This window comes from Vipera ursinii (assembly GCF_947247035.1).
Source record: "Vipera ursinii genome assembly, chromosome: 1".
NCBI lineage: Eukaryota > Metazoa > Chordata > Lepidosauria > Squamata > Viperidae > Vipera > Vipera ursinii.
The window spans coordinates 156,907,225-156,920,972 of NC_139512.1; the positions used below are offsets into that span (position 1 = coordinate 156,907,225).

Consider the following 13,748-nt stretch of genomic DNA (forward strand, 5'->3'; position numbering starts at 1 on the left):
CAATACATTGTCCTTTATTTAACAATATAGTCTGTAAGGTATGCAGGAAGTTTGTGTGGCCATGAGGAATGCCTTGGTGTTCCAACCACTTTGTGGTCTACCCACCACTTATACCATGTGAATTCATGTTCTCCTATGCTGCAGAATCTGAAGACGGAGAACTGCTCTGGCTGGCCTCTCCTGGTTGGCCCACCCCAGAGTCAAGACTTGGAGCAGAGTGAGCGCAGCTGTCACTGATGCATGGCTGATCCAACTGATCAGGGTTCCCATGTTGCACCTCAGAGTTGTCTTGGTCCTCCTCGGAATCGAATTCCACTGTGTGTTGAAAATACTGGTGGTAAGGATGAGAGCTAGCTTGTGTGCCAGTTGGACAACTACGGGAGGGACTTGTGCCAAAGTTCTCACTCAGTGACCATTCTGGAAATCTTTTCCTTAACTGGTCAACATGCCGTCTGACCAGTTGCCCTCCCTCCACCCCTACTGTGTAAGATAGGGGTCCAGTTTTGTCAACCACCTGTCCTGGGACCCACAAATGTCCGGGCCCATAATTTCTGGCCCAGACCAAATCACCAGTCTGTAGCCCCCTCGGGGGTTTGGGTTGAGAAGCATCTGATGCCACTCTGTCTGGATTTTTATTTATTTTTATTTTATTTTAATTCCATTTATATCCCGCCCTTCTCCGAAGACTCAGGGAAGCTTACAAGCTTAGCAGTAGCCTTCATTCTATGTATATGCCTGCTTATTAGGGCTTTCACACACACCCCAAGCGGCATTATTACAAAGTCAGCTTAATTGCCCCCAACAATCTGGGTCCTCATTTTACCTACCTCAGAAGGATGGAAGGCTGAGTCAACCTTGAGCCTGGTGGGATGCGAACCTGCACTATGGATGAAGTCTGTCTAGTTTAATGATGAGTTGTCTACCCCAACGAAGCTCCGCCGGACTTTTACCTGTGGCTGTGCAGGGTGTAGAGTGTTGGCAGAGTAAAAAGTCTGCCAGTCTATGATGCCAGTCCCCTGTGATGATGTGCTTGAGGGCGTCCTTGGTTGTCCTCACCATTCGTTCAGCTTGCCCGTTCAACGATGGGTGGAAAGGTGCAGATGTGGCATGTCTTGATTAGGTTCGCTCTGAGGAAAACCTGAAACTCAGCAGCTGAAAATTGAGCCCCATTATCTGAAACCATGACATCAGGTAGCCCATGTATAGCAAAGAGTTTTCTCAACACCTGGATGGTCCTAGCAGTAGTCATATTAGGAACTGGAATTACTTCCAGACATTTTGAGTGGCTATCCACTACTACCAAGAAGCTCCTTGAAAAGGCCCAGCATAGTCAATATGAATCCTTGACCAGAGAGTATGAGTCTCCTCCCATCTGTGGACAGGTGCTTGGGGCATTTCAGGCCTTGACCTTTGGCAGATATAATACCCGTGTACTTGTTCCTCAACAGCCTTATCTAAACCTGGCCACCAAAGGTAGCTTCTAGCTAATGCTTTCATGTGCACTACGCCTGGGTGTCCTTCATGCAAGGACTGTAATACTCTCTCTCTTAATACTGAGGGAATAATGACTCTGTTTCCCCAAAGCAAACATCCTTTATGTGCAGACAATTCATGCCTTCTAACAAAGTAACTTTGGAATTCAGGGCCTGGACTTTTCTCTGACCATCCCGTGAATACCCATGACAAAACTCTGCTTAGAATTCTATCTGTGGCCATTTCTGCAGCAATATCCCCAGCATGGAGGGGGAACTCAGGCAAATCTTATGGATAATATTCTTTCAGCAGGAGCTGGGTCAGGATCTATAAGTGGCAGTGGTAGTCTACTGAGACAATCTGCATGGCCCATTTCCTTTCCAGGTTTGTGAATTAACTTGAATTTATAAGCAGACAGAAATATAGACCACCTGAGCATCCTTGGGGATAATATGTGGGGGGTTTGTTTATCTGTTGTAAATAATCCCAAAAGAGATTTGTGATCAGTGTAAAAAAGGTAAAGGTAAAGGTTCCCCCGCACATGCGTGCTAGTCGTTTCTGACTCTAGGGGCCAGTGCTCATCTCCGTTTCAAAGCCGAAGAGCCAGCGCTTGTCCGAGGATGTCTCTGTGATCATGTGGCCGGCATGACTGGATGCTAAAGGTGCATGGAACGCTGTTACCTTCCCACCATAGTGGTCCCTATTTTTCTACATGCATTTTTACGTGCTTTCGAACTGCTAGGTTGGCAGAAGCTGGGACAAGTAACAGGCGCTCACTCTGTTACGCGGCACTCGGGATTCGACCCACCAAACTGCCGACCTTCTGATCGACAGGCTCACCGTCCTAACCTACTGAGCCACTGCGTCCCTTGTGATCAGTGTACACAGTGAAATTTCTTCCATATAAATAATCATGAAATTTTTGGACCCCAGCCAAAAACCCCAGCTAAGGCTTCTTTGTCAATTTGTGCATAATTGCATTCAGCAGCAGATAAAGTTCTGGAATAGAATGCTATGGGAACTTGTTCCCCATTCTTTTCTATGTGACTTAAAACTGCCCCCACCCCATAAGGAGATGCATCACATGCAAGACATACAGGTTTAGACTCTATGTAATGAGTGACTGTGGATTTTTCTGATAAGAGGGCCTTAAGGTTCTGAAAACTCTTTTCATGTACACTAGTCCATTGCCATACAGCTTTCTTATCAAGTAGCCTGTGGAGGGGCTCTGCTATAGCTGCCTTATGAGGTAGAAATGTGTGATAAAAGTTCAGTAAACCCAAAAATGCTTGTAATTCTGCTTTGTTTTTAGGACTAGGAGCCATTTTGATGGCCTTTACCTTTGATTCTGCAGGGTGGATTCCACTGGCATTGATACGGAACCCCAAAAATTCCGTTGATGAGTCCCCAATACTACATTTATTCTTTTTCAGTTTAAGGCCTGTATCGCGAAGTCTTTGTAAGACAGCCCTGAGCCTATTTGCTAATACTTCTGCGGATTCTCCAGCAATGAGAACATCATCAAAATACGGGCAAACACCTTGAATGGCCTTGAGGGTGCGTTCCATGATCCCTTGTATTATGCCTGGTACTATGCTTACACCAAACTGCAACTGTTTGACTTTGAAAGCTCCTCTATGTGTCACTATTGTTTGGGCTGCTGCTGTGGCCTTGTCTACTGGCAGTTGTTGATATGCCTGCACTAAATCGAGCTTAGCAAAAATGGCGCCCCCTTGCAAGGAGGCTAGAATATGGCTGACTATCGGAACTGGGTAGGCATGCTGGTTTAAAGCTTTGTTTAGGGTACATTTGTAGTCCGTACAAATGCAAACCTCTCCATTTGGTTTAAGTGGGATGACGATAGGGGTCTCCCACTCTCCCCCTTCAACAGGCTGTAATACCCCTTGCTCTACTAATTTATCAATTTCTGAATTGATTTTATGTTTTAATGCAAAAGGAACTCTGCACGGTTTGACTCTGATTGGTATTACATTGGGGTCTAATTTAAACGAAATAGGTGGGCCGATATAAGTTCCTAATTTAGAATCGAACACATCTGCATATTCTTCACAGACAGCTCTGAGGTCAGTACTCTACGTTCGGTTGATGCCTGTTAACTGAATTCCTAAAGCCTCAAACCAGTCAAGTCCTATAAGACTTGTTCTCTGACCCTCTACTACTACGACATCCAGGTGCCCCGAAAATGCTTTAAATTTTACTGATATGGTGGCCTCCCCCTTAATTTTAACTTGGGCGTTCTGAAAGTCGGTTAAGATAATGCTCGAGGGCTTCAATTTAACCCAGTGATAGCTGCATTTACAGACATATTTGAATGTCTCATGCAAAATGATTGAGACTGCTGAACCGGAGTCCAATTCCATTTTGCATGGAATGCCTTGCAGTTCAATGGAGAGCTTAAGTTTAGATTTAAGGGGTCGACGAGCCCCTGTGTGGCAAATACTTCTCTGGCTTTTGAAAAAACCCACACTGGTTGGACCCTGGGCCCCGTTACCTCTCCTTGTCAGTTCCCCCGACTGATGCTTGGGTTATCTGTCTCTCTGGCGAGCCCGGCATATGGCTGTGATGTGTCCGGTCCTCCCACAGGCCCTGCATGTGGCCATACAGAATCTGAAGTTTGTGCGGGAATGGTTGCCTCTGCACCCCATACATCTAGAGAAGAGAACTGCCTTGTAAGTGTTTTCTTTTTGTTGATTTCCACGTTCTTGTGCACCCGGCTGTTTCTGTAGTTTGTCTATCTCCGTCTCTTCTTCCACTGCTGGTTCGCTGCCAAATTTAGCGACCTCGTGGTGAACGGTTTCTTCGGCCTTGATAGGTTTGGCGGTTTGCACTACTTGCATGGCTCCTCCAGCTGCTTTGTTGGCCATTATTTTGTCTTGTGCCTCCGAGAATGTTAAATTGGGTCTGGCGAATAGTCTCTGTTGGAGGGCTTTGTCTCTGAGGCCGCAAACAAGCTGATCCCTCAGGCGTTCTTCAAGGTTTGAGAATTTGCAAAGACGCGCAGCCTGGTGCAGGCCTGTGATGTATTCTGACGCCGATTCTCCTGGACGTTGTACCCTCTGGTCAAACTTGAATCTCCATGCCATTTCTGACATTTTTGGCTTAAAATGTCCATTAAGTTTTTGTTTGAGGTCGGCAAATGATACTGCTTCTATTGGCATGGGGGCAAACAGGTTTTCTGCGAGGTTGAACGTTGCTGGCCCACAGACGCATAGCAGCGTTGCAGCTTTGAGCCCATCTTCAGCGATCCGATTTGCCCTTAAGTAATTCTCGACTTGAGAAAGATACGACAGCCATTCTTCTGGGTGGCGAATGTCGAACTCCCTTAATTTGCTGACCTTTGGCATCTTGACTAATTCCTGCATTTCTGATCCTGCTTCTTGAGCTCAGACAGGTAATTCTGAGCAAATGGCCACTAGCGTAGCTGCTAGCCAGCTGAGGGAGAGGGGGGGAAAGATACCTCTTTCCATCAGCACGTAAAGCCAACCCCTTGCGAGTTCAGCTCTTTAAGGTGAAGCAGGATCCCACCTTCATCGCCACTGTTGTGTTGTGGGTTCTGAAGAGCAGGGAAGACACCAGGCAGGTGAGTACAGAAGAATCATAGCTTTATTGTAGTGAGACTGGACTGTACTGAGGCTTTGGGGTAACGTTGCATAATATATATAGTCCACATGCTCTGAACAACCAATCAGATTGAACCCATTATTCCCGCCACATTAACTGCTGCCAGGACTGGAGACATCCTGTCTGGGTTGCTGGAGAACCGTTAGTTCTCCAGCAGCACACGTGATTAAACCCCCAAAAGCTCAGTACATAACACACTCCTAGTTGGTTATCTTTGTCATCTGGGCACCCAAGATGTGTATTCGTTTATGCAATAAAGAAATCAGACCCATCAGAGCAAACTGATTGTGCCAACCAGCTAGCTAGCTAGCCCTTTCCTTTTTTCAGGATTCTCCCTTTCATTCGCATTCCTTCTGGATCCTCCTCCTAAGAGTCTGATTTTTTGGAGTGATTCTATCCAGTTCTGTTTAGTCTGGTGGGGGAGAGTATTTTTAGAGTTTTCCTGTAAGCTTTTCCTACTTCTCTAAGCCATAAAAGTTTCTCTGGATCCACTGATTTTGATATTTATCTCTTGTGTGCAACTAGGGCTGGCTGGTGGATTACTGCCAGAAAGCTGCAACCCCCAACAAATGATTACTCATATAGTTGAAACAAAAGGATTGCTCTACACGTGGACTGAGACGTGGACTATTTATTTTTCCATTTTACATATCCACCGTTCTCTCTGACGTGACTCTGCGTGGCATACAATAAAGCTAATAATTAAAACAAATCTTAAATAACCATGACAAACAATTGATATAAAATATAAATAAGATCACGAGAGAATGCTCCAAGATCTCACATATAGCAGTACCATCTTGCAGGCTCCCTAAAACTCAAAGATCCCCTAGCATGCTGAAAAAAAGACATGTTTTAAGAGATTTCTGGAAAGCCACTAGGATTAGGGCTAATCTCAGTTCAGGGGGAATGATATTCCAAATGGTGGATGGCAGGAAAAAACTCATCCCAAGGGTCCCACTAGAGGGAGTTCTTTGGATGGCGAAGGAAAGGCAACAGGGTGACTACAGTATATAGAGATTCTTCCCTTTCCATCACGGAATCACAGGCTGGAAGCATTTCCAAAGCAGAGTGAGCCTTGGAATTCCAGCCGGTTTACAGAGGTGAGTCATGGTAAATGTATATAACAACATTTTTCTAATGAATTCATTTTACTTTTAAAGATCTGCCTGGAACCATCAACAATTTCATTATAAATGAAGCATTTAAAAACAGTTTATACTTTTTTTGTTTTTGTTTTGACATATTCTAATTTTACCAGGTTTTCTGGGAGAGAGGTTATATATTTCTAGAGACTGATGAGCATTTTTTTTAAAAAAAAAATACTGGAACACTGACATACAAATAAAAAAAAACATGAGTAGAGAAATAAAAGGAACCAGAACCATAAAAACCAAATGATGGATTTATTTTTATTGGAGACTGTGAATGGTATTTAAATCTCTGTGGAGGCGGCTAGATTTTAGATAGTAGGTTTTATTGTTTTAGTTTTTATATCAGGAGGCTCCAGGTCCAAGAGGAACAGTATCTCATGAGCATTTGTAAAAGACATCATTTCCCAGCGGGTTTGTTCTTGAAATTTTCAGAAGAGCCCTGAAATTGATATTTTTTTTTGAGGAAATAAAAAATATGGAAGTTCCTCAGACTGACAGACATTACTGATGGATTATTGCAGGAATTATATGTTTATATTCTTTAACAACGATAGAGACTGAGCTTGGTGATGTATCTTTTGCCTTTTGTCATTAATAAAATACCGTATATTATTTAGATGATATGTAAAGGTAGAACTCTGTACATTTACACTTAATACTGATCATTTGCTGAACTTTTGAAATGGATTGTTTTTGTTGCCCAACTATCCAGGTAAGTTACTTTTTTTTATAACCAATACTGATAAATTCAGTTAAATTACATTAAGTGTGAAGAAGTTCCAGAGTCTGGTATGAGAAAAGTGACTATATAAATTTTTTTAAAAAAAAAATAAATGTGAGGATTTGCTAAGTCAGGATAAACTATTATTATAGAGAAAATGAATGTGCTGTCCATTAAAGTCAATTAATTAGCAGATTTGCACTTTCACATTTAGTGTTGAAATATGCTAACTTTAATGATATTATCAGGATAAACTAATACGTCAGATTTATTCTCGCATATAAGGCAGTCCAATATATAGCTGAAGCCAAATTCAAAAATTCCCTAAGACTCAGAATTAAGTATATAACTAGGCAGGTGGTAAAAATTTACACCAGAGCTATGTGTATCTTATCTGAATAATCGGATTATTGTATTTTTCAGGTGTCTAATTAAGGATTTTGAAAAACGTCCATCGGTCACTCATCTTTTAGAACATCCCTTCATACGACAGGCCCATGGTAAAGATATGGCACTCCAAAAGCAGTTGAGCAACCTGATTCAGGAACAACAAAAATTAGGTTCTGTGGCCAAGACAAGGTATTATCTAATTCCTCAGATTTCCTCCTATAGAAATCAAGGACTTCTTACCATAATGCATGCATATATTATAAATAAATGTATGAAATGATTTGAGTTTTTGTCCCACTTGAGTTCTCTGTATGCAAAATTGATATGAATGAAGTTGTGTTGTCATGTGCACAATGAAACGAGGCTTATCCTGGCACAAGTGACTTGGTGAAAAGCATCTCAGTAAACTTGGGGATAGCCCTCCCCTTCTGAAGTCCATTGAGGATAGCTTGGTTATTAAGTATGTCCTTATCTTAGGCATCCCTAGGAATAGGAGGGGGGCAAGGAATGCAATGTGTGCTGTGACCTGCCCTTACATTCTTGTGTACACCATCAAGTTGCAAAGTTAAAAGAGTCTAGCTTGTATTATGTCACTGAGCATATTTCATCATTTTAATGCCGTCGTGATTAAAAACAGACACCTATGCCTTATATGTAGAATAGGATTTTTCTTAGGATTGAATAAGCTGTTCATGATAGTTGGTACAGCTCATACAACTAGAACGTTTACACTTTTCTTATTTGTCTCTCTCTTAAAGGCATTCAACAATAATGGGAACTTCACATAATGGTTGTTTTTACACCTGCACTCAAGTGTTCATTAATCAGTAAAAGAAATGTAAACAGGATACATGTTCCTGCTTTATGATTTTTGTTGTGTGAATAATAAAAAGTATTAGTGATGACATATTAGAAATGTAAAAACAGTACGGTTTGTTTACTCATTGTTTGGAAAGCTGCAATTAACTTTTTAAAAAACCTATGTCTTAGTATCGCCAGCTATATTTCTATAAAGCCTTATATTCTATATCCATTAAGAATGACTTCTTTTCCAATATAATTTGGAAGCCAGCATAGGAGGCATTGCTTGATTTTGTGCCGTCCATAGGGTGGCAGAATTTCACTGTTTTCGAAGTAAATTTAAATGCAAATGAGCACACATTGTTTCTGCTTAGCAGAGATTTTGCAATATGAAATTTATCTAGTGCTAGATAAGCTGTAAAGCATTATTGTAAACAAATACCTACTAATGCCGATGAAGAAAATTAAATGCCATGACTCATAAGTTATAAAAATGTGTGTGCGTGTTCAGGCACTATCACTTTGCTTTTTCAAAACCAAAAGCCTTAATGCAGAAATGTAAATATACAGTAATAAATGCAATTTATAAGGTGAGGCTGATCGGGAGCAATTGGCTTGTAGATTTTTCTAAAGAGCCTAAATGCATCTTTTCTTGTTGTTTCTGTTGTTGTTTTGCTTTGCTGTAAGGGTGCTGTGTGCACATTTTCTTCCTTCTAGCAGTTACTATTTCTATGGGGTTGGGTTTTTTTGTTTTGTTTTGTTTTGTTATGTTACAATTCTCATAGTATGAGAATTGGGCAGCTGTAAGAAATGTCTTCTGATATAAAGTGGAATAAACTCAGTTTGTATAAGTTGTCCTATTCATGATGTAGAATGAAATTCTATCATTTTAGATTACAGTGGAAGGGTATCACTCTTTTACTCTGGATGTGAGGATGGGGAGGGATTAAGTCTAGCTTAGGCTGTTTCTTATTAGACATCATTTTAGAAAATCAGCCTGCCACTAACAAGGAGTTGCAGAAATAGCATTTTAGAACAGTTTCAATTTGGATTTGAAAGCAAAGTGCTGCAAGTCTTTCCGGAATTTCTCCTATATATTCTGATAGAATTTGCAGGTAACCTCCAAAATAAGCCAAGAACATCTGCTGGAACACAAAAGGTTGGGCATGCAGAATCAAGGGTGGCTTTTTAAAAATGTACTTTCTTCCAGAGAACATCTGGGCCAATATCGAGGAGGAGGGGGGGAGAAATAGCATGCTGGAAAACTTTAACTGTAAGCAAGGAAGCTACAATTTTCAAGCATCACATTGTTATTGCTAATAATTATCATATTTATTTATTTTATTATTATTATTATTATTATTATTATTATTATTATTATTATTATTATTATTATTATTATATTTCTTATCTTGCCTTTTTATATATAAGTGGGCAAAAATGTCTAATACTCTTTTGTTCTCCTATTTTCCCCGCAACAACAGCTCTGTGAGGTAGGCTGGGCTGAGGGTGTGTGATTGGCCCAAGGCCACTCAGCCAGCTTTCATGCCTAAGGTGGGACAAGAATTCATAGTGTTTTGGTTTCTAGGCCAGCACCTTCAGTACATTGGCTCTCTAGGTAGGAAGAGGGTAGAAAGGGGATAATATAGTCATGGCATGTGAGATATATAGCAATTAAAGTTGTTGCCAGCATTGTAATTATGATGCTTCAGAAAGTATTCCAAGCAGGATTCTTAGTAGGTTGATCGGGCTAGATGATCATATTGAAAATGCAGCACTTTTGCTGTAATAGAGGTCACAAGCCCAATTCTTCCCATCGTTTCAAGTATTCTCATTATTTCTTTTTATGTTCTCCCAGGGACAAAAAGAGGAATGTGGATCAGTTATTCCTATGCCTGTTTGAAAGCTGTTCTGTTAATCTTCAGAGAGAAAAGGAAATGTGTGCGTTGGGTGCTAGATGGGCAAACTGTGACAAGATAATACCTTCAATGTAATAAGGAACTAATAAAATATGGCCACTTGAAAGGAACAATTGATTGGGAAGACAAGCCAGTACAAGAACAATTGTGCCCTAAATAATGAGTGTCTTTGTTATACCTTCCAATGGTTCCACTTTTGATTTTATTTTAGTTTTATTACATTTGTGGCCCATTTCACTATAACACATAATTTATCTCTCCCATAAAGCTCTGTATCAACCACACAGATATGTACCATCAGTGACATTAGTAGCGCATTCCACTGTATTTAGTACAAGTAGTAAATGGTTCTGTTTTTTGCTGAAAATATATGCCATACCAGAAGCCCCCTTGTAACATGAATAAACCCAGTGTAGATTTCCAGGTATTGGAACAGTAATGGCCATGTTCAACCACAGCTGAAAAAGCTGTTTTTGTTGGAACACAGATTTACATATGTATGGATCTGAACAAATCTTTTTTTTAGTTTTTCCAACTCAATGGAATATTAGAAATAAATGATATAAGGGAAACTTAGACTATTGTCGAAGATGGAAGAGGACAGGAAGGCCTGGAGGAACATTGTCCGTGAGGTTGCGATGGGTCGGACACGACTTCACAACTAACAACAACAACAACAACAAGAGCCTTGGAGCAGTGGACTAACGCCTCCTTAAGTAACACCAGCTTCCTGCAATTAGTGCAGGTTCAAGTCCCACCAGGCTCAAGGTTGACTCAGCCTTCCATCCTTCCGAGGTAGGTAAAATGAGGACCCAGATTGTTGGGGGCAATAAGCTGACTTTGTAAAAATGCCGCTTGGGGCCCCCTGAAAGCCCTAATAAGCAGGCATATACATAGAATGAAGGCTATTGCTAAGCACATTGATTTGTGCTTCTCAGATTGTAAGCCGCCCTGAGTCTTCGGAGAAGGGCGGGATATAAATGGGATTAAAAATTTTTTTAAAAAAAACAACAACAAGAAGAAGACTATTGTCAGTAGGTAATTCTCTAAAAGTACAACTGGGCTGAGGCAATTTTAATGGTGGGAGAAGCTGGGAAAAGAAAGATTAAGTTTAAAAAAGGGCTAGATTAGGCTGGGGGCTGGGAGAAAAAAAAATCCAGGGAACAATCCCTCAGTGGGATTGATTGAGTCTATGGGAGAATGTTTCTGACAATTTCATTGTAAGCTCCCTTAGACCTGGAATGGAGCATGCACAGCCCATCCTTTAGTATGGACAGTGGACATGTCCATACTAATACCTGTAGACAGAAGACAAGGGGGGAGTAGAAACACATAGCCACAATACATATACACTCATCCAGATTAGATTCTGACACACATACACAACTTGCACACACCAAGACTATATATGCCCTCATTCTAATTAGACCAGTGATGGCGAACCTTTTAGAAACCAAGTGCCCAAACTGCAACCCAAAATCCACTTATTTATCATTGTGTGCCGGGTGGGCATTGCCCATTGGGTGGGTGTGGCCCATTGGGTGGGTGTGGCTGCAGTGGTAACGGCAGACTGAGTGGGACTAAAAAGTTCAATCAATTCCAACTTTGCGAGATCTTTTTTTTCCCCATGAGAAGTTGAAATTGATTGATTGAACCTTTTTTTTTTGCACACGGCGGCGGAGGCCTAAAGTCCAAAGGTTTTATAAAACCCAGCTGAAGGCCTAGGACTGGGGCAATGGTGTGCATGCCCACAGAGAGGGCTCTGCGTGCCACCAGTGGCATGTGTGCCATAGGTTCGCCACCACAGAATTAGACCATTGCAAAGATACATGCATATGCAAGGGCAACATAGTATATGACCCTATCTTGATTATACTGTCACACATACATATATACATGGACAAGGTATCATATATACTTCATCCTTATACTCTCTTTTTCTATGCATACTCTAATTAGTCACACAGTGGAAACAAGTTACTTCATTTAGCTACACAGAAGAAAATACAGACACCTCCTATGGGCACTGCTGGTGAGGGGCTTGGAAAGAGCCTGGAGGCTCTGTCTACTTGTTTCTTATTGCCATCTGGCTGACCCACTCAAGTTGTCTCAGGACTACATGTCCACTCCCAGACAGGGGTCCAATATTGATAAATTATTGCAGCATTCAGTTGTATGAAGTTGCTTAGAACAAGCTAGTGTTTCATTCTGGGGTTAAAGTATAGTGCCACAAGGTGGCTAGTGAAACCCACAGGGGGACAGAGAGTTAAAAAAAATGCTGTATTCCATCTCAGTATAGCTATTCTGAGTAAAGCCCTGGTATCTTTCTGATTTAAATTTTTTACATTTTCAATATTAAAATAATTTCTTACTTGAAAATAATTTGATAAGGTTTGGTCAGTAGTCCTACCCGAGTTCTCTGACAAAATTCATTTGTTCAAAAACAAAGAGGATGATTATTATTTTATTAGGACTGGCAGCATTGCATTTGTTTTGTGAAATCTATATAATCCTTCAGAATGTTTGAAAATTTAAAGGGCTTATTACAGGACTGATTAATACAGAAAGCAGCTTTATAATGCAATTTAAAAATAAATAAATATCAGATCTTTCTGCTTTACTGATGTCTGACTCACAGGTTTTGTTTCTCAAAATCTTTAGAAGCAAAGTAGATGTTTTCCACTGCCCAAGGGGGAAAACGCAGTAGGAGATTTTGTTTGTTTATTCAGAAAAGGAGTTCATTTGAAAGCCAAGTCAGCAATTAGCTGTGAATATGAGGTGCCCTCAATCCAAACACAATGATTGTAAACCATCCAAGCATGAAGTTAAAAATTTCAAGGGCACCTGCCAAATCAGTCTGGATGGGCCTCCTGCTGCTGGAGACGCTTTTCCAGTGCTTCTAGAAAAGAAAAACGTTTCTGTTTTCAGCCAGCAAGTTTATTATTTTATTTATTATTTTAATTCCATTTATATCCCGCCCTTCTCCGAAGACTCAGGGCGGCTTACAAGCTTAGCAGTAGCCTTCATTCTATGTATATGCCTGCTTATTAGGGCTTTCACACACACCCCAAGCGGCATTGTTACAAAGTCAGCTTAATTGCCCCCAACAATCTTGGGTCCTCATTTTACCTACCTCGGAAGGATGGAAGGCTGAGTCAACCTTGAGCCTGGTGGGACTCGAACCTGCACTAATTGCAGGCAGCTGGTGTTACTTAAGGAGGCATTAGCCCACTGCTCCACCAAGGGTGGAGTGATGGGATATGAAGGATATTGTGTTAATATCTTGACTGGCTCAAGGTTGACTCAGCTTTCCATCCTTCTGAGGTCAGTAAAATGAGAACCCACATTGTTGGGGCCAATATGCTGAGTCTATAAACCGCTTAGAGAGGGCTGCAAAGTGCTATATACGTCTAAGTGCTATTGCTATTAATGTTGGTAATTTTTTCTATTTCTTCTTCAAATGTTTTGGTGTTTTCTCTACCTTCTAACACGTCTGAGGCAAGTCTGAGATACAAAACTGAAATCCAATGGAAAATTCTTGGTTTGTGTAATAAAATATGCATGCAAGTGTACACAAACAGTTTTGAATATACCAAAATTCCTAAGTGAGTGATATTGATGAAATAGGGTGAAAATAACCACGGCTGA

The 13,748-nt window shown here is 41.0% G+C and overlaps 1 protein-coding gene across 1 annotated transcript in view; it reads left to right on the top strand.

The window, feature by feature from the left end:
* MYO3B (myosin IIIB) overlaps positions 1-13,748 on the top strand; it is a gene marked incomplete at both ends in the record, with an annotated part of 400,700 nt that overhangs the window by 223,444 nt on the left and 163,508 nt on the right. The window contains one exon of the mRNA XM_083368004.1: positions 7,414-7,569. Coding sequence (XP_083224130.1) covers positions 7,414-7,569 — 156 coding nt within the window. The remainder of the gene's footprint in view (positions 1-7,413; positions 7,570-13,748) is intronic.